Raw genomic sequence first — 20,888 nt, forward strand, 5'->3', positions numbered from 1 at the left:
GTCGTTTGATTCAATTCCACGTTGTGTCTCAAAGCTAAAACCAATAGGTAATACAACCAATGTGTAGGAACCCTTGAATAATTAGACTGTGTTATGCTGTGCTTTGGAACTTGGGCTGTTGGATAAGTTTTATCTTATAACTGCTATTATTACTGCTATAAATCGTACACAACGGGAGTCATTGTTGAAATATACAGTTGCTAGTGAAAGTCTACACACCCCTTGCGCGGTCTTCACATTATTCTGCCTTAAAATCCACTGTAAAAAGGAATTGAATTAGATGTTTTCCTACCCATCTACACAACCTACTCCACATTTTCAAAGTGAAGAAAAGTTATAGAAAATGTTCCTAATTAATGAAAAATGAAAATGTATTGACACCCAGAGTTAATACTTGGTGGAAGCACTTTAGGCAGACATTACAGCTGTGAATCATGTTGAATAAGATATTACTAACCTTGCACAACTCTCAGGGCAAAATACAGTATATCCATTGTTTTTGTCAAAATTGGGCATTGGGCCAGGAACCCGAAAGGTTGCTGGTTCGAATCCTAAGCTGACTAGGTTAAAAAATCTGTTGATGTGCACTTCAGCAATGTGCTTAACCCTAATTTCTCCTGTAAGTCGCTCTGGATAAGAACGTCTACTAAAATGTCAAATGTAATGCTCAACCTCAGTCAATTTGGTTGGGAATTATTGATGACAGCAATATTCAAACTTTGTCTCATATTGTCCAGCATTAAGTCAGGAATAACAAAATCTCCAGTCCCTGCCGGTGACAAGCATAGCCATAACATGATGCTGCCACCGTTTACTCCACATGACTGGCCTGTATAACACAGTGAAAAGGAAGCCTGTTACAAAATCCATTCCAAAGGCCATGTAAACAGTGAAAACCTGACCCTGGGAAAGTTGTATTATTCAGCGGGACAATTACAGAATATTAATGCCAAATACAGACCATAGTGACTTTCCAAGAGGTGTTGAGTGTTCCTCAGTGGTCTAGTCTCAGTCCTGACTTAAATTTGCTTAGACATCAATGTTTACATTTTGCTGTTAATCAATGACTCCCTACCAAATTTACTGAGCTATAGATGGATATATGTTGCCCTATTAGTTCGAGAGTGCGAAGTATAATTTTATTCTAAATGATTCAGAGCTGTGATGGCTATCAAAGGTGCTTCCACCAAGTACGTATGAAGACATTTACAATCAAGACATGTTATTGGTTTGAGTTTTTTTATTAATTTATAAATGTTTATAACATGTTCTTTCACTTTTAAAATGTGGAGTAAGTTGTGTATTTAATTCCTTTTTAGATTTAATATTATGGCAGCAGAATGTGAATACTTTCACTAGGCATTGTATGTATCCTCCATTGAAATGATGTATCATACTATCAGAAGTACATTTTTTGTATTAGTATTATTTTTTGTTTAAAAAATAATGGATTTAAACCCAGTACTTTGTCATAACTCAGACAAACAATAGAATATCAAATCATGTACATCTACATTGACGTTTTAGTCTTTTATCAGATGCTTTAATCCAGAGCGATTTATTGTTAGTGCATTCTTCTTAAAGGAGTAGTTCACTATTTTACAACTTAATGTTAGATGGTTCCTTTTCCTGAAAGTGGTCTATGGACCAGGAGAAACTGTAATCCATGGTTCAGTTTTCTTTATACAAATTTATTAAAAATGTCTGCTAACTTTAATCACCGCTAGCTAACAATCAATGGAAGTGATGGAAAAATGAAAATACACTGCTCAAAAAAATAAAGGGAACACTTAAACAACACAATGTAACTCCAAGTCAATCACACTTCTATGAAATCAAACTGTCCACTTAGGAAGCAACACTGATTGACAATAAATTTCACATGCTGTTGTGCAAATGGAATAGACAAAAGGTGGAAATTATTGGCAATTAGCAAGACACCTGTCAACAAAGGAGTGATTCTGCAGGTGGTGACCACAGACCACTTCTCAGTTCCTATGCTTCCTGGCTGATGTTTTGGTCACTTTTGAATGCTGGCGGTGCTCTCACTCTAGTGGTAGCATGAGACGGAGTCTACAACCCACACAAGTGGCTCAGGTAGTGCAGTTCATCCAGGATGGCACATCAATGCGAGCTGTGGCAAAAAGGTTTGCTGTGTCTGTCAGCGTAGTGTCCAGAGCATGGAGGCGCTACCAGGAGACAGGCCAGTACATCAGGAGACGTGGAGGAGGCCGTAGGAGGGCAACAACCCAGCAGCAGGACCGCTACCTCCGCCTTTGTGCAAGGAGGTGCACTGCCAGAGCCCTGCAAAATGACCTCCAGCAGGCCACAAATGTGCATGTGTCAGCATATGGTCTCACAAGGGGTCTCATCTCGGTACCTAATGGCAGTCAGGCTACCTCTGGCGAGCACATGAAGGGCTGTGCGGCTCCACAAAGAAATGCCACCCCACACCATGACTGACCCACCGCCAAACCGGTCATGCTGGAGGATGTTGCAGGCAGCAGAACGTTCTCCACGGCGTCTCCAGACTCTGTCACGTCTGTCACGTGCTCATGTGCTCAGTGTGAACCTGCTTTCATCTGTGAAGAGCACAGGGCGCCAGTGGCGAATTTGCCAATCTTGGTGTTCTCTGGCAAATGCCAAACGTCCTGCACGGTGCTGGGCTGTAAGCACAACCCCCACCTGTGGACGTCGGGCCCTCATACCACCCTCATGGAGTCTGTTTCTGACCGTTTGAGCAGACACATGCACATTTGTGGCCTGCTGGAGGTCATTTTGCAGGGCTCTGGCAGTGCACCTCCTGGCACAAAAGCGGAGGTAGCGGTCCTGCTGCTGGGTTGTTGCCCTCCTACGTCTCCTGATGTACTGGCCTGTCTCCTGGTAGCGCCTCCATGCTCTGGACACTACGCTGACAGACACAGCAAACCTTTTTGCCACAGCTCGCATTGATGTGCCATCCTGGATGAACTGCACTACCTGAGCCACTTGTGTGGGTTGTAGACTCCGTCTCATGCTACCACTAGAGTGAGAGCACCGCCAGCATTCAAAAGTGACCAAAACATCAGCCAGGAAGCATAGGAACTGAGAAGTTGTCTGTGGTCACCACCTGCAGAATCACTCATTTTTTGGGGGTGTCTTGCTAATAGCCTATAATTTCCACCTTTTGTCTATTCCATTTGCACAACAGCATGCGAAATTTATTGTCAATCAGTGTTGCTTCCTAATTGGACAGTTTGATTTCACAGAAGTGTGATTGACTTGGAGTTACATTGTGTTGTTTAAGTGTTCCCTTTATTTTTTTGAGCAGTGTATATATATATTTTACAACAAAATGTAACAGTTGTACTTCTTAGATCATACTAGCTAGGGACAGGTCTCCATTCTGAAGCACGTAGACATGTTGCATGTTGGTTAAAAGGAGTCTTGATTTTTCCATTTTGTCATTGTATTGAGTAACAAAATCTTAGATCATACCAGTCTGTTGTTTTTCAAATTGTTTTACAAAACATAACTATTTAATGTAATTGATCAAAAGTACATCAATAACATACAACAAATTCAAAACCGCGGTACAGTGCACTAACTATACCACAAGGGGGAGTAGCATTGGAATCTGAAACAAAAGCTGTATTGTGGCAGCTGACAGGACACCATGGTCAATGGAAAATATTTTGCAGTCAGTCATGTACTCTTGATATTAATTTATTTAAGCATATTACATTTTTAACAAGAGGACATCGTTATCTAAAAACCTCTCAACAGAATTAAAGAATATATGATACTGCTAGCTTTTATTACAGTTGAATTACAGTGTACATCAATAATCTCACTACAAGTAGCAACAAATTGAACAATTGTAGTTGTAGTTGTTTACCCTTGTGCCTCAGACGACAAACCATATACACCTGGACATCACTAAATAACACTCAGGTATACAATAATTTCTCTGACCACCTGTTCCTGTCTTCAACATGTCTGTTCTATTGAGCAGTATTGTTGGACATGTGTCTAATGTGACATGTTTTAACCCTCATCTCTTAGTTTTAATTCAATATTGTTATTGGGTGTTGTCCAGGGCTGAACACAGGAAGAAACTTGTGTGTTGTCACCACATTCCAAAAAGTGTAGATATGTGACTCTGTATCAACATTATAAAAAGACAGAGATTGATTGTCACAGTCTAGAAACACTCCTACCATAGAGAGATCTTCTCTCACATGTACTGAGTTTGGAGGGTCAGTATTGACATGGAAACCCTTTCCTTCTTCATTAGAGAGAATCCAGAATCCATGACCAGGTGTTACAGGGACTGCAGATCTTCTCTCAGCATTATCTCTGGCCACACCAACATACCATGACAGTTTCCCACAGTCACCCACTGCTTTATCCACTGTTTCATCCCTCACCTTAACTTCCCAGTAGTGTTGTTCTGATCCGAAACTCTGATTAGCCAATACATGAGGATGCCTTTGAACGGAAGATTGCATAGTTTCTTGTTCTTTGATGTACTGAGCTGTCTTTCCGTCTCGAGTCACTCTAATAGCACTGTGAGCAGTTTTTTCATCCAAAGTAATGTTCTCTGAGGGAAGAGAATGTGGTTTTATTCATTGACATCCAATATTAAGATGTGTTAGTAGTGTGATCTTGGCCAATATAATAATTCTCTTAAAGGGACAGTTTGGGATTTTGGCAATTAGGTCATTTATCTAGCTGTTCCTGTACACCTTCAGTCGTTGCCCTAATGCTACTTAGCATTAGCTCGCCAAACTACCTCTAACTTCCTTCATACTGGAAGGAGACATTAAAATGATATCTGACTCTGGGGGAGTAGATTAAAGGCCTCATTGCCAAAATCACTATCCCTTTTAAAGGGAAGTAATCAACATGATTGCATGGCCAAATCAACTCAAATAAACTACATTTTTCGTTTTTGGGGGGGACATTGAGTGATTCTGGACCGGTTCCGACAGACATTTTGGTGTACAAAGCTCTCTGAAAGTCGTAGGGTACCATGTCTTAAGGTGTCAGCATGCTTATTAATGGTGATATGGCCACTTTATGCCCCTATCTCTTCCGTATTACCATGGATCACAGTTTATCCTGGATCATAGACTAAGGAACCATCTAACATTAAGTTGAACTTCCCTAAACGTAAACAAAAACATGTAACAATTTTGGCATCGTACCCTGTATACACTTCCTCAAAATAGTCAGAATTAATCTAAGAAAACTCACAAAATCTGTCATTAAATTTCAACTTTTTGCAGAAGAGATCTTAGGCAATACATCTAACTAAGATGTTTGGTATTTCTCAATTTAAAAAAATGACACAAATGAGTTGTCTCTCATTCTTCTTCTTTGATGAGGTTTAACGGCGGTTGACATTCAATAAATGTTGCATTACCGCCACCTACTAGACTGGAGTACAACTCCCTTATACTTTGCTTAAAAACATAAACAAATACCCAACTGTACCATCAATACTACACTCAAGGGTGAATTGAGTTATTGCACACGCGCACTTCACAGAGTAAGTGTTTAAGTTGAACTTCCCCTAAACGTAAACAAAAACATTTAACCATTTTGGCATAGATTGTTTTTCCTACCTTTGAATCCTTTCACCTGGTTCCAATCTGCACACAAACAAATACCAAGTAAATGTAAAACCAGATGTTACAATGAAGATTGTGTAGGAAAATAATATTAAACATTTTTACCTTGTAGATTCTTTCCTTCTTTGACAGGTTGTTTCTCCTGACTGTTTTCTGTCCCTAACAGGGCACATTCATAATGAACATAGTTACGTAAATATATTGCAAACCAAACTAAGACATTAGGCATGATTGTGAAAGGTATGCCATAGTTTATGATCATGAATACTCATTAATTACCTTTAAACAGTATTTTTGTTTCTGTTGAGTGAAAATTCAAGTCAGTATAAAAATATGAATAAAATTGTTGAACAGAGTCAAATCTAAACTTGAGATATTCGACATAGAATTTTGAGTTCCAGACATGTCATATGAGAATATCTCCCACAAAAATGTGTTCAGTATGAAACAGTTAGCTTACCTGATTTACTCTGTTCAAGCTTATTTTGATCTGAAAACAAAGCCACAATCAAAATCATGTTAATATAAAATCAATCATGTTTTATGTTACAATGTTTCACATCTAATTTCATCACACTGATGAGATTTCACATATTTACAATCTCTATGGTTTTTGCTTTTCTGTGATGAAAACAACATGCAAGACCCTGAAAGATAACAAGGATGACTGTTGAAAGGTTTTCAAATAAAAATATTTGTTAAATTTCTATACAGTAATGTTATTATCATTGACATATATTCCTGTTAATACCAAGAATGTGTTTTATACCTCTATGTTTGAGCAGAATGCAGACCACAGTTGACAGAGGACAGAGAAGGAGCAGAGACACGACCAAAGTCACCATGAAAGCTTCTTTCCAGGCTCCTGCACACAGATATTAAACATGGACCAAATTCTTGTAAAATCCTCATAAAACACAGATAGGCTTCCTAAGCATGTTCACCTAAGATTAGTTAAACAATTACATAATAAATTATACACTCTGTGTGAAATGATAGGGGTGTCATGACTTTTCATACATACAACATCTCTGAGGTCCCTCGGTCAAGTGTTGAACTTCAAGAACAGATTCAACTACAAAGGCCAGAGAGCTTTTAGAAAGCCTTGTTAAGAAGGGCAGTGATTGGTAGATGGGCAACAATAACAAATCAGACATTGAATATATCTGCATGGTCAAGATAATAATTATGCTGTGGACGATGTATTAAACCACCAAGACACATTAAATATGCAGTCATCCTTCTGAACTGAGCTGCAGAACAGGAAGAACACTCCTCAGGGATGTCACCATGGTGATTTTAAAACACCTACAGAGTTCAATGGCTGTGATGGGAGAAAACTGAGGATGCATCAACAACATTGTAGTGACTCCACAATAATCTAAATGACAGAGTGAAAAGAAGAATACACATATACAGAATATAAAAAATTATTCCCAAACCTGCATATGCATGTAACAAGGCACTAAAGTCCTACTGCAAAAAAACACGGCAAAGGAATACATTACACGCCTAAATCCCTAGACCCACTTCAATTTGCGTACCGCCCCAATAGGTCCACAGACGATGCAATCTCCATCACACTGCACACGGCCCTATCCCACCTGGACAAGAGGAATAGCTATGTGAGGATGCTGTTCATTGACTACAGCTCAGCATTCAACACCATAGTACCCTCCAAGCTCATCATTAAGCTTGAAGCCCTGGGTCTCAACCCCACCCTGTGCAATTGGGTGCTGGACTTCCTGACGGGCCGCCCCCAGGTGGTGAGGTAAGAATCAACATCTCCCCTTCACTGATCCTCAACACTGGGGCCCCACAAGGGTGCGTGCTCAGCCCCCTCCTGTACTCCCTTTTCACCCATGACTGCGTGGCCATGCACGCCTCCAACTCAATCTTCAAGTTTGCAGTTGACACAACAGTAGTAGGCTTGATTACCAACAACGACGAGACGGCCTATAGGGAGGAGGTGAGGGCACTCAGAATGTGGTGTCAGGAAAACAACCTCTCACTCAACGTCGACAAAACAAAGAAGAGCATCGTGGACTTCATGAAACAACAGAGGGAGTACCCCCCATCCACATCAATGGGACAGAAGTGGAGAAGGTGGAAAGTTTTAAGTTCCTTGGCGTACATATCACGGACAAACTGAAATTGTCCACCCACATTGACAGTGTGGTGAAGAGGCTGAACCTCAGGAGGCTGAAGAAAATTGGCTTGTCATCTAAAACCCACAAACTTTAACAGATGCACAATTGAGAGCACCCTGTCGGGCTGCATCACAGCCTGGTACGTCAACTGCACTGATCATAACCGCAGGGCACCCCAGACGATGGTGCAGTCTGCACAACGCATCAACAAGGCGCAAAATACCTGCCCACCAGATGTCACAGGAAGGCCAAAAAGATCATCAAGGTCAACAACCACCCGAGCCACTGCCTGTTCATCCCGCTACCAGAAGGTGAGGTCAGTACAGGTGCATCAAAGCTGGAATTGAGAGACTGAAAAATTGCTTCTATCTCAAGGCCATCAGACTGTTAAACAGCCATCATTAACACAGTGAGGCTGCTGCCTACATACAGATTTGAAATCATTAGCCACTTTAATAAATGGATCACTAGTTGCACAGAAAAAGCCCTATCTCAGACTGGCCAATAAAAATAAAAGATTGGCAAAAGAACAGACATTGGACAGAGGAACTCTGCCTATAAGGCCAGCATCTAGGAGTCACACTGTTCACGTTGAGACTGGTGTTTTGCAGGAACTATTTAATTAATCTGCTAGTTGAGGACTTTTGAGGTGTCTGTTTCTCAAACTAGACACTCAAATGTACTTGTCCACTTGCTCAGTTGTGAACTGGGGCCTCCCACTCCTCTTTCAAGTCTGGTTAGAGACAGTTTGCGCTGTTCTGTGAAGGGAGTAGTACACAGCATTGTACTAGATCTTCAGTTTCTTGGCAATTTCATGCATGGAATAGCTTTCATTTCTCAGAACAAGAATAGCCTGATGAGTTTCAGAAAATAGACTTTGTTTCTGGCCATGTTAAGCCTGTAATCAAACCCACATGCTGATGCTCCAGATACTCAACTACTCTGAAGAAGGACAGTTTTATTGCTTCTTTAATCAGAACAGCAGTTTTCAGCTGTGCTAACATAATTGCAAAAGGGTTTTCTAATGATCAATTAGCCTTTTAAAATTATAAACTTGGTGTCATGTGTGCTCCCTCTCTAGCTTCTAGGTCACCAGCCTGCTCGTTATGGTGCACACCTGTCACCATCGTTACGCGCACCTACGAGTCATCACTCACCTGGACTCCATCACTTCCCTGATTACCTTCCGTATATATGTCACTCCCTTTGGTTCCTTCCCCAGGGATTATTGTTTCTGTTTCATGTCTGTGCATTGTTCGTGGTTTCTTGTTTGTATTATGTTACGTGTATTTATTAAAACACTCACTCCCTGAACTTGCTTCCCGACTCTCAGCGCACATCGTTACAAAATAACGCCTCAGCTAAGGGAAGTATCAGGGAGTGTTTTACTTTTTTTCAGGTGGAATGACATTGGGTCCGGTAGCTGCTACAGGCTCTCATGCCTCAGACAGATTGCCAGGCTCCCCTGCCTCCGCCGGTTCGTCAGGCTCTCATGCCTCAGCCAGAACGCCAGGCTCCCCTGCTTCCACCTGCTCGTCAGGCTCTCATGCCTCAGCCATAACGCCAGGCTCCTGCCTCAGTCGGTCTGTCAGGTTCCTGCGCCCCAGCCGGTGACAGGTTCCCGCGCATCAGCCGGTGTGACCGGTCTGCTCCAGATCCCCGGGATCCTGCGACTAGAGCGGAACGGGGAGGCGGTACCGTCACATATGCTCTCTCTCCGGGGCTCTAGGTCGCCATGCTCCCGCATCTCAGCCGGACTGACAGGTTTCCCGAGCCTCAGCAGAGGTGACCAGTCCGCTCCTGATCCACGGGATCATCATTTTTGCTGTAGCTGCGCGTCGGGGAGGGGGTACTGTCACGTGTGCTCCCTCTACGGCCTCTAGGTCACCAGCCTGCTCGTTATGGTGCACACCTGTCACCATCGTTACGCGCACCTGCGCGTAACTCACCTGGACTCCATCACTTCCCTGATTACCTTCCCTATATGTCACTCCCTTTGGTTCCTTCACAAGGCGTTATTGTTTCTGTTCTGTGTCATGTCTGTGCGTTGTTCGTGTTTTCTTGTTTTGTACTATGTTATGTATATTTATTAAAACACTCACTCCCTGAACTTGCTTCCCATCTCACAGAGCCATCGTTACACTTGGATTAGCTAACACAACGTGCCATTGGAACACAGGAGTGATGGATGCTGATAATGGGCCTCTGTAGATATTCCATAAAAAATCTGCCGTTTCCAGCTACAACAGTCATTTACAACATTAACAATGTCTACACTGTATTTCTGATCAATTTGATGCCATTTTAATGGACAAAAATGTGGGCTTTTCTTTCAAAAACAAGGACATTTCTAAGTGACAACTTTTGAACGGTAGTGTATATATTCTTATTCCATTCCTTTACTTACATTTGTGAGTATTAGGTAGTTGTTGTTGAATTGTTAGATTACTTGTTAGATATTGCTGCACTGTTGGAACTAGAAGCACAAGAATTTCACTACACCCGCAATAACATCTGCTAACCATGTGTATGTGACCAATAAAATGTGATTTGTGGTGTTTCTAACATGTATTGACTCAGGGGGGTGAAGACTTATCTAATAAAGTTACTGTATATTAGTGTTTCATTTTTCATTAATCGCTGAAAAAAATTATAGCATTTTTCTTCCACTTTGATATTCAAGTATTTTGTGTCGATCATTGACAAAAGGCAATTAAATCCATTCTGTAACGGCGGTCCTCCTCCTCTTCGCCCGAAAAGGAGGAGTATTGATCGAACCAAGGCGCAGTGGAGTTTGAACACATATTTATTTAACGAAAACACGAACTTAACTAAACTAACAAAACAACAAACGGTGTAGACAGACCTAGACGACGAACTTACATAAAACAAGAAGAACGCACGAATAGGGAACAGACTACATAAACCGAACAAACCGTAAACAGTCCCGTATGGTGCAAACATATACACAGACACGGAAGACAATCACCCACAACGAACACTGTAACAACGCCTACCTAAATATGACTCTTAATTAGAGGAACGCCAAACACCTGCCTCTAATTAAGAGCCATACCAGGCAACCCAAAACCAACACAGAAACAGAAAACATAGAATGCCCACCCAACCTCACGTCCTGACCAACTAACACACATAACAAACTAACATAAATAGGTCAGGAACGTGACACATTCTAATCCCACTTTGTAAAATGTGAAGAGGTCCAAGGGGGTGTGGTCTTCCTACAGGCACTGTATGTGGATATTTTACTCTACTCTTTTTATTGTAATTTCAATATTGATTAATGTACTGCATTGTGGGAGCTAGCACATAAGCATTTCACTGCACCTTTTATACCTGCTGTAAACTGTGTGTGATGAATACATTGATTTGATATGCTGTTTGTGTAGAAGACAGACTTACCAGGTTTGTGAGGAAGGACTCTACTCTCTCTCTTCTCTTCCTCAGACAGAGAGATTGTACAGGAGAGCCAATCGGAGTCTGAGGGAGGGTACAGCAGCCAACTACTGACACTCAACAAGCCCTGAGAATCTGTTACAGAGAGAAGGGAGTGATACACAACCATTTATTATGAGAGATTCACTCATAGATACCTTTTTTTGAATCATTAAAATTGCACAGTGCCTGGTTTCTTAAGACTAGAATTACAGAGGTTATCAGCCTCTAAGTTCTCGCTAGAGAACGTGCTGTCGAGTGTCCTCTTTATCCTACATATCAGATTCATATACTGTGTTATTAGGGGCGTGATAACCTGGCTGTGTTCGTAAATGTAGCCTTAAATTGACAGTTACTTGTGATCGGAAAAAACGGAAGTGTTTTTTATGCCTAACTAGATGTTGGCAAAATGTCTCATCTCCCTGTAAGCTAAAAGACCAAAAAAGCACAATGGTCTTGGCTCCTTAAGTTAGGAATCGGTGTGAAAAAGTAAACAGGTTCTATAAACTTTTCTGTTTGTGATTTTAAAATTCTGACAACCGAGCAATGTAAAATATAACTATTTAGGGGGATAAAATTGCTTTCAAAATGGTAGATGTATTTTTATTACAAAATCAAATGGCAGGGGACGCTATGTCGGTTCTAGTGTTGAGGCTAAGTTCATTGTTAAAACCTTTGTAGGAGCATCGTTATATCTCTGAGCTGTTTCCTAAAACCATCGTTACTTAATTAAGTTGCACTTGAAAACACTCGTAAGTTAACAACTGACTCAGACCACACGTAGAACAGGTACATTTGTTTTTAGATTATGTTTTGCCCTCCCACGAATCACCTGTATTTCTGTAACCGCTGATAACTTCAGAACAAAGCTGATTTCAAATACTAAGCTTACAATCTCTTTGCAATTGTTACAAACAAGTGAAGGATCCTTAAAAAAAAAATGAAAACCGATATCTCTGCATTGTAAACTAAATAGGCATAGCCTACATAGTCCTAGATTCATATTGCATATTCAATCAATTTAGTAATATTTTGGTATTGCAGGCTAAACTAAATTTTTACCTAAATATATTTCATTTTGTGTAACAACATTATTATTATTCAGTGAGCTCCAAAAGTATTGGACATTTTTGTTGTTGTTTTGGCCCTTTACTAACAGGGCAAAATGATACAATGAATATGAGGTTAAAGAGCAGACGGTCAGCTTTAATTTGAGGGTATTGGCATCCATGTTGGGTGAAGCGTTTAGAAATTACAGCACTTTTTGTATAATGCCACCCCATTTTAGGGGACCAAAAGTATTGGGACAAATTTGCTTATGAAAGTATAAAATATAAAAGTAGTAAAACATTTTTTTTTAAGTAGTAAGAATTATTTGCTCCCATATTAATAGCGTGCAATGATTGCATCAAGCTTGTGACTTTTATTGTGTACTGAACAAAAATATAAACGCAACATGCAACAGGTCATATAAGGATATCAGTCAGTTTAAATAAATAAGGCCATAATCTATGCATTTCACGTGACTGGGAATACAGATATGCATCAGTTGGTCACAGACACCTTTAAAAAAGCTAGGGGCGTTGATCAGAAAACCAGGGCCGGATAAATGTTGGGGCTTACCGGGGATGAAGCCCCGGGGCTCAGGCCCGTGGGGGCGGCCCAAGAGGCAGCAGAAAAATTAATAATAAAATATTATAATTGAGGAAATACAGTGCATTCGGAAAGAATTCAGACCCTTTGACTTTTTCCACATTTTGTTACGTTACAACGTTATTCAATCTGCACACAGTACCCCATTATGAAAAAGCAAAAACAGGTTATTAGACAAGGTAAACATTAAAACTGAAATATCACATTTAGCTAAGTATTCAGACCCTTTACTCAGCACTTTGTTGAAGCATCTTTTGCAGCTATTACAGGCTCAATTCTACTTGGGTATGACATTACAAGCTTGGCACACCTGTATTTGGGGAGTTTCTCCCATTCTTCTCTGCAGATCCTCTCAAGCTTTGTCAGGTTCGACGGAGAGCGTCGCTGCACAGCTATTTTCAGGTCTCTCCAGTGATGTCCGATCAGGTTCAAGTCCGGGCTCTGGATGGGCCACTCAAGGGCATTCAGAGACTTGTCCCGAAGCCACTCCTTCATTGTCTTGGCTGTGTGCTTAAGGTCATTATCCTGTTGGAATGTGAACCTTCGCCCACAGTTTGAGGTCCTGAGCGATCTAGAGCAGGTTTTCTTCAAGGATATCTCTGTACTATGCTCCGTTCATCTTTCCCTCAACCCTGACTAGTCTCCCTGCCCCTGACAAACATCCCCACAGCATGATGCTGCCACCACCATGCTTCACTGTATGGATGTTGCCAGGTTTCCTCCAGACGTGATCCTTGGCATTCAGGCCAAAGAGTTCAATCTTGGTTTCATCAGACCAGAGAATCTTGTATATCATGGTCTGAGAGTCTTTAGGTGCCATTTGGCAAACTCCAAGCGGGCTGGCATGTGCCTTTTACTGACGAGTGGCTTCCATCTGGCCACTCTACCATAAAGGCCTGATTGGTGGAGTGCTACAGAGATGGTTGTCCTTCTGGAAGGTTCTCCCATCCCCACAGAGGAACTCTGGAGCTCTTTCAGAGTGACCATTGGGTTCTTGGTCACCTTTCTGACCAAGCCCCTTCTGCCCCGATTGCTTAGCTCTAGGAAGAGTCTTGGTGGTTCCAAACTTTTGTTCTTGGGGTCCTTCAATGCTGTTGACATTTTTTGGTACCCTTCCCCAGATCTGTGCCTCGACACAATCCTTTCATGGAGCTCGACGGACAATACCTTCGACCTCATGGAATAGTTTTTGCTCTGAGAAGCACTTTCAACTGTGGGACCTTATATAGACAGGTGTGTGCCTTTCCAAATCATGTCCAATAAATTGAATTTACCACAGGTGGACTCCAATCAAGTTGTAGAAACAACTCAATGACGATCAATGTAAACAGGATGCACCGGAGCTCAATTTCGAGTCTCATACCAAAGGGTCTGAATACTTATGTAAATAAGGTATCTGTTTTTTTGTTTTTTTTTTATAAATTTTTTAAAAAATCTAAAAACCTGTTTTCGCTTTGCCATTAAGGGGTATTGTGTGTAGACTGATTAGGCAAAAAATGTCATCAATTTTAGAATAAGGCTGTGACGTAACAAAATGTGGAAAAACGGAAAGGGGTCTGAATATTTTCAGTGAATTTATCCCAAAACATTTGGTCCCCTAAAATGGGGTAGACTATGTACAAAAAGTGCTGGAATTTCTAAACGGTTCACCCGATATGGATAAATATTGTCAGCAGTAATCTGAGGCTGTTTACACTTTAACCTCATAATCATTGTGTTCAATTCCAAAGTGCTGGAGTAGAGCCAAAATAAATAAAAATGTCACTGTCCCAATACTTTGGAGCTCACTGTATTATAGACTAAGGCATTAGAATATTCCTCCTCAATATCAGTCGTCTGTGTTCATTCTAATGTTAAGGTAAGAATTTGAATAGAGAAAACTGATCTGGGAGCAGCGTTGCCTTTCTTTCAACCCTATCATTATCGACACTCCAATGACACACTTAGAGAACGTTCTCCCTGCGTGGTGTTTTAGGAAACGGATGTTAGGCCTACATCTTTGGCCAGTGTTTTAACTGAGGTGATGATCTATTACTGTCTATGTAATTACCTGAGGTGAAGAGTACTTGTTCATGTTTTATCTCTGCCTCCTCTTTGTTTCTCCAGGTGAGTTTAGGTTGTGGTGACCAGCCCTCTGATGAACAGGTAACGTTCACCTGACCTCCTCCTCCACTGGCCACAGAGAGAACTGGTGCGCTGCCTGTCACTGATAGAGAGATAAGGGAGTGTGGAGGGAAACTACAATGATGTAGTCTAAACAACAATTGTGAGAAACGATTGTATCACATTTTCCTATGGATTACTTTGAAGTTGTAAAAGTAAGTGCCACCTTATTGTGAGTATTCTATATTTTATGTAGAGTTCGGTGCAGTATTGCAGATGTAAAATCAGGTTTAAACCGTTTCAGCCATAAGCCTCTTACCATTCATTGAGAGATACACATGGGCCTTTTCATACCACCTTTCATTGCTGACGTGGCACACATACTCTCCCCTGTCTTCCAGTGTGACCCTCTCCAGTGTCAGGGACACATTCCCTCTATCCAGCCCCCCAGTTAGAGACACCCTGCCCTTGTACCGGGGGTCCACAGGGCCCTCCTGGATCTTGTGATCTTTGTACAACAAGGCAGGTCTGTTGGAGTTCTCGGACCGGTACCAGCGCACCTCCAATGGCTCCGCATTGAAGATAGGTGAGAGTTCACAAGGTAGAGTGACAGAGGCGTTCAACCGGGTCAAAATGGGACCATTAGGAACCGTCAAGGTGAAGACCTCTGGGGCTGGGGATAGGGGGAAAGAAATAAGAACGTATGATGAAGAATACTCATTCAAGTCCTGTTAGGTCTTAAATAACCAAGAGATTGTTTTAGTGGGTAACTGGAAACTAATGTAATTAACAGAGTAAACATTCTCACCAGGTTTTTGAGCTGTGATGGTAACGGTGAAAGCAGACAGTATCAGCACCCTGAGCAATACCCCTGTGTTGAAGAAAGAGGACAACACTGTAACATTACCCAGCTAAATGGATTAATAAATCAAACAGTCCTATGAAGTTCACATCCCTGATCTAGCAAATGATCAGCTACAGAGACTAATGAATAATGATTGATAGGCTGAATTTTTTACTTTCAGTATAGTCTAGCTGTACTATTTTGTTTACGTTATCATGCCAAGTCATAAAAAAAGGTTGGTCAATCTTTTTTTACTTCTCCTTTATTAAACCAGTTAGGCCAGTTGAGAACAAGTTCTCATTTACAACGGAACATACACTGTAGAAAACCATTATAATAGAAGCTGACTGATGTGAAGTTAATGTGATACCATGTAAAGCAGTATGTGATAACATGAAACTACACAAGTGATCCAAAAACAAGTTTTCACATGATTTTACATGTGAAATTTCATGTGAAATCATGTGATTTTCTGTAAGTGGAGGGAGACAAATAAGAACACCCTTATTCAACAATAACAGGAAGGGTGGTAATCACACAGCATTATTAAATGCTTGTGTACCTGATTGCATGGTCCCTCCACCTTCATTTCCTGTTATTATGCGGTTAAAAATGGACGGGATCTTCTGGTAATCTGGTAGATTAATGGCTGAATCGGAATATCATAGTATATTTAAATAATCATTCAAATAATTATTCTTATACCTTGTAGACAAGAGTGTTAATAGACCAGCGAGAAAAAGAGGGAGTCTGTCCACTCTCTCCTTTAGAGCGTGTCATTTTCTTCACGTTCACCACACCAAAGGTTTATTGATTTACAAGTTGGCTTTCTACCACAGTTTGTGCTCATCATGAAAGGGGAACCACTCATTGAAGGCTAAAATACAGTGCATTCGGAAAGTATTCAGACCTATTGACTTTTACCACATTTTGTTACGTTATAGCCTTGCTCTTTTTAAATCCTCATCATACCACACACAATACCCCATAATGACAAAGTGAAAAGAGGTTTTTAGAAATGTTTGCGCATTTATTACAAATCAAAAACAGAAATTATTTACATCAGTATAAGTATTCATACTTGTTGTTATATGACTCAAAGTTGAGCTCGAGTGCATCCTGTTTCCATTGATCATCCTTGAGATGTTTATAGAACGTGATTGAGTCCACCTGTGGTAAATTCAATTGATTGGAGATGATTTGGAAAAGCACACACCTGTCTATATAAGGTCCCACAGTTGAACGTGCATGTCAGAGCAAAAACCAAGCAATGAGGTCAAAGGAATTGTCCGTTGAGCTCTGAGACTGGATTGTGCAGAGGCACAGATCTGGGGAAGGGTACCAAGCCATTTCTGCAACATTGAAGGTCCCCAAGAAACAGTGCTGTCTCCGTCATTGTTAAATGGAAGAAGTTTGAACCACCAAGACTCTTCCTAGAGCTGGCTGCCCGGCCAAACTGAGCAATCGGGGGGGAAGGGCTTTGGTAAGGGAGGCCACCAAGAACCTGATGGTCACTCTGACAGAGCTCCAGAGTTCCTCTGTGGGGATGGGAGAACCTTCCAGAAGGACAACCATCTCTGCAACACTCCACCAATCAGGTCTTTATGGTAGAGTGGCCAGACGGAAGCCACGCCTCAGTAAAAGTCACATGACAGCCCGCTTGGAGTTTGCCAAATGTAGGAGTACAATTAGACACATGGATAACATATAAAAGTATAAGATAGCTGAACAGTAAAATAACATACATGTCAGACAGATAGGCGCCTAAAGCAATTGGACACTAGACACATAGTCTGCTGATTCCTTTAAGAGATACACCTGTCAGAGAAATATGTGCTTAGGGCACTTAGACCCATTAGACACATAGTCTGCTGATTCCTTTAAGAGATACACCTGTCAGAGAAATATGTGCTTAGGGCACTTAGACCCATTAGATACATAATCTGTTGACACACTGGGATAGAGGGTCCGGCCACCATTATAAACTAATTGAAAGCAGATGGTGGTGAATGACTTCATAAGGGATGGACAATACTATGTGGGTATAAATATAAAGGACTGGACTTCTGAAAGGTGTGTGTTTCGCGGGACATGCCAGATTGCAATACAATTGTATTAAAAATCATGTTTGATTTCACAAGTTCTTTTAAGAGTTATATTTGAACCGATTGTCCACGACACAAACGGCACAAAAGGACACTCAAACCATGAGATCCAAGATGATCTGGCCTGAATGCCAAGCGTCACGTCTGGAGGAAACCTGGCACCATCCCTACGATAAAGCATGGCAGTGGCAGCATCATGCTGTGGGAATGTTTTTCAGAGGCAGGGACAGGGAGACTAACCTGGTTCAAGGAAAAATGAATGGAGCAAAGTACAGAGAGATCCTTGACCTTCCTTCACCTTCCAACAGGACAACGACCCTAAGCACACAGCCAAGACAACGCAGGAGTGGCTTCGGGACAAGTCTCTGAAGGTCCTTGAGTGGCCCAGCCAGAGCCCGGACTTGAACCTGATCGAATATCTCTGGAGAGACCTGAAATTATCTGTGCAGTGACGCTCCCCATCCAACCTGACAGAGCTAGAGATGATCTGCAGAGAAGAACGGGAGAAACTCCCCAAATACAGGTGTGCCAAGCTTGTAGCGTCATACCCAAGAAGACTCAAGGCTGTAATCGCTGCCAAAGGTGCTTCAACAAAGTATTGAGGGAAGGGTCTGAATACTGAATACTGATGTAAATGTGATATTTACGTTTTTACCTGTTATTAGCTTCTCATTATGGGATATCGTGTGTAGATTGATGAGAAAAATACTATATTTAATCAATTTCAGAATAAGGCTGACGAAGCAGGTACGGGGAGTAAAACATTTAATTTTAACGGACAGAGACGAGACAGGAACAGCGTCAGAAACAAATTCAAAAGACAAGAACAATACAATGCAGCAGCAGGGAACAGAGGTAGGGAACTGACAAATATAGGGGAGGAAATAAACAGGTAATGAATGAGTCCAGGTGAGTCCAATATCGCTGATGCAAGTGACGAGGGAGGGCTGTTGTGCGCCCTCTCAAGCGCCAGCAGAAGGGAAGAGCGGGAGCAGACGTGACAGGTATGGGAATAATAATAATTGGCCAATGTTAAAACTGTACTTAAAGCGGGTACAGCCTTAGTGTTCACAGTAATTTCGAGCCAGAAGTTGCAAAGAATTTTCACAATGTTCAAGTTTGCGCTCAGCAGACCTGAAAGGTGCTCAGTGCTGAAGAAGATTTGAGGGAACAGTGGTTATGACTAGATTGTAAACAACAATAATTCAAACATCTCTTTGAACTAAGTCATTGGTCAAAACTGACAGGGGACTACTCAGAAATGATCACTGTTAAAATATTAAAGTAAGGAGAAGAGTGGAGAGAAGAAAGGTATTTGTAATGGAGAGGTGGTAATCAAATAATAAAATGCATTTGTACCTGAGCGCGTGATCCTTCGATTAGTTTCCATTGCACGATCAACATTTACCTTTGGAATCTTCTGATCACCCTATAACCGACTGACATATCAATGTTTGTATACTAAATGTTAAATATCACGTTTGCATTCTACAAATCATAACAAAATACTGAGAATCACTTAATTCTCCCTCTTCTGTAAACTCCTATTTTTCTCACGGTCAGTACTTTCACTTTCTCTTTTCCATCAAACACCCCTAAGGCGTATTCATTTACTAACCGTTGCGCAACACAGTGCCTTCAGAAAGTATTCGTAATCATCCACCTTGATTTATTCCACATCTTGTTGTGTGACACCCAGAATTCAAAATTGATTAAATTGCTTATTTTCACCTCACCATTTACACACAATAGTCCATAATGACTAAAGGAAAACATATTCTTGGAAACGTTTGCAAATGTATTGAAAATTAAATACAGAAATATCTCATTTACATAAGTATTTATAGCCCTGAGTCTGAGTCAATACCTGTTAGAATGACCGTCAGCAGCGATTACAGCTTTGAGTCTTTCTGGGTGAAGTCTCTAAGAGCTTTGTATTGAATTGAGCCTGGATGGTACAATATTTGCACATTATTATTAAAAAAATTCTTCAAGCTCTGTCAAGTTGGTTATTGATCATTGATAGACAGCCATTTTAAGTATTGCCATAGATTTTCAAGCCGATTTAAGTCGAAACTGTAACGAGCCACTCAGGAATATTCAATGTCATCTTGGTAAGCAACTCCAGTGTACAGTATATTTGGCCTTGTGTTTTAGGTTGTTGTCCTGCTGAAAGATGACTTTGTCTCCCAGTGTCTGTTGGAAAGCAGACTGAACCAGGTTTTCCTCTAGGATTTTGTCTGTGTTTAGCTCTATTCCTTTTCTTTTTATCCAAGACAACTCCCTTGTTCTTGCTGATGACTAGCATATCAATAACATGATGCAGCCACAACCATGATTGAAAATATGAAGAGTGGTACTTAGTGATGCATTGCATTGGATTTGCCCCAAACATAACTCTTTGTATTCAGGACATAAAGATAATTTCTTTGCCACATGTCTTGCAGTTCTACTTTAGTGCCTTATTGCAAACAGGATGCATATTTCATCATATTTTAATTTTGTACAGGCTTACTTCTTTTCACTCTGTCATTTATTGTGGAGTAGCTACAATGTTGTTGATCCATCCTCAGTTATCTCCTATCACAGTCATTTAACAGTGGTGTAAAGTACTGAAGTAAAAAAATATTTAAATGACTACTTAAGTAGTTTTTGTGTGTATCTGTACTTTACTGTTTAAATGTTTGACTACTTTTTTTTTACTTCTCTACATTCCTAAAGAAAATAATATACATTTAACTCCATACATTTTCTCTGATACCCAAAAGTACTCGTTACAATTTGACAGGAAAATGCTCCAATTCACGCACTTATCATGAGAATATCCCTGGTCATCCCTACTTCCTCTGATCTGGAGGACTCACTAACACAAATGCTTCGTTTGTAAATTAATGTCTGAGTCTTGGAGTGTGCCCCTGGCTGTCTGTAAGTTAAAATAAAACAAGAAATGTGGCGTCTAGTT

At 40.9% G+C, this 20,888-nt stretch overlaps 1 protein-coding gene across 1 annotated transcript; it reads right to left on the reverse strand.

Moving 5' to 3' along the window:
* Positions 1-3,689: 3,689 nt before the first annotated feature.
* On the reverse strand, positions 3,690-19,520 carry LOC129855860 (butyrophilin subfamily 2 member A2-like). The gene is made up of 11 exons (XM_055923932.1): positions 19,286-19,520; positions 15,786-15,848; positions 15,297-15,650; positions 14,925-15,080; positions 11,189-11,317; positions 6,385-6,480; positions 6,076-6,105; positions 5,895-5,915; positions 5,721-5,774; positions 5,610-5,636; positions 3,690-4,582 (listed from the first exon to the last, which is right to left on the reverse strand). Exons 1-11 carry the CDS (start codon positions 19,314-19,316, stop codon positions 4,047-4,049), a joined length of 1,497 nt encoding a protein of 498 aa, XP_055779907.1. The 5' UTR covers positions 19,317-19,520; the 3' UTR covers positions 3,690-4,046.
* Between the last annotated feature and the right edge of the window lie 1,368 nt (positions 19,521-20,888).

Source organism: Salvelinus fontinalis, chromosome 5 (assembly GCF_029448725.1).
Source record: "Salvelinus fontinalis isolate EN_2023a chromosome 5, ASM2944872v1, whole genome shotgun sequence".
Lineage (NCBI taxonomy): Eukaryota > Metazoa > Chordata > Actinopteri > Salmoniformes > Salmonidae > Salvelinus > Salvelinus fontinalis.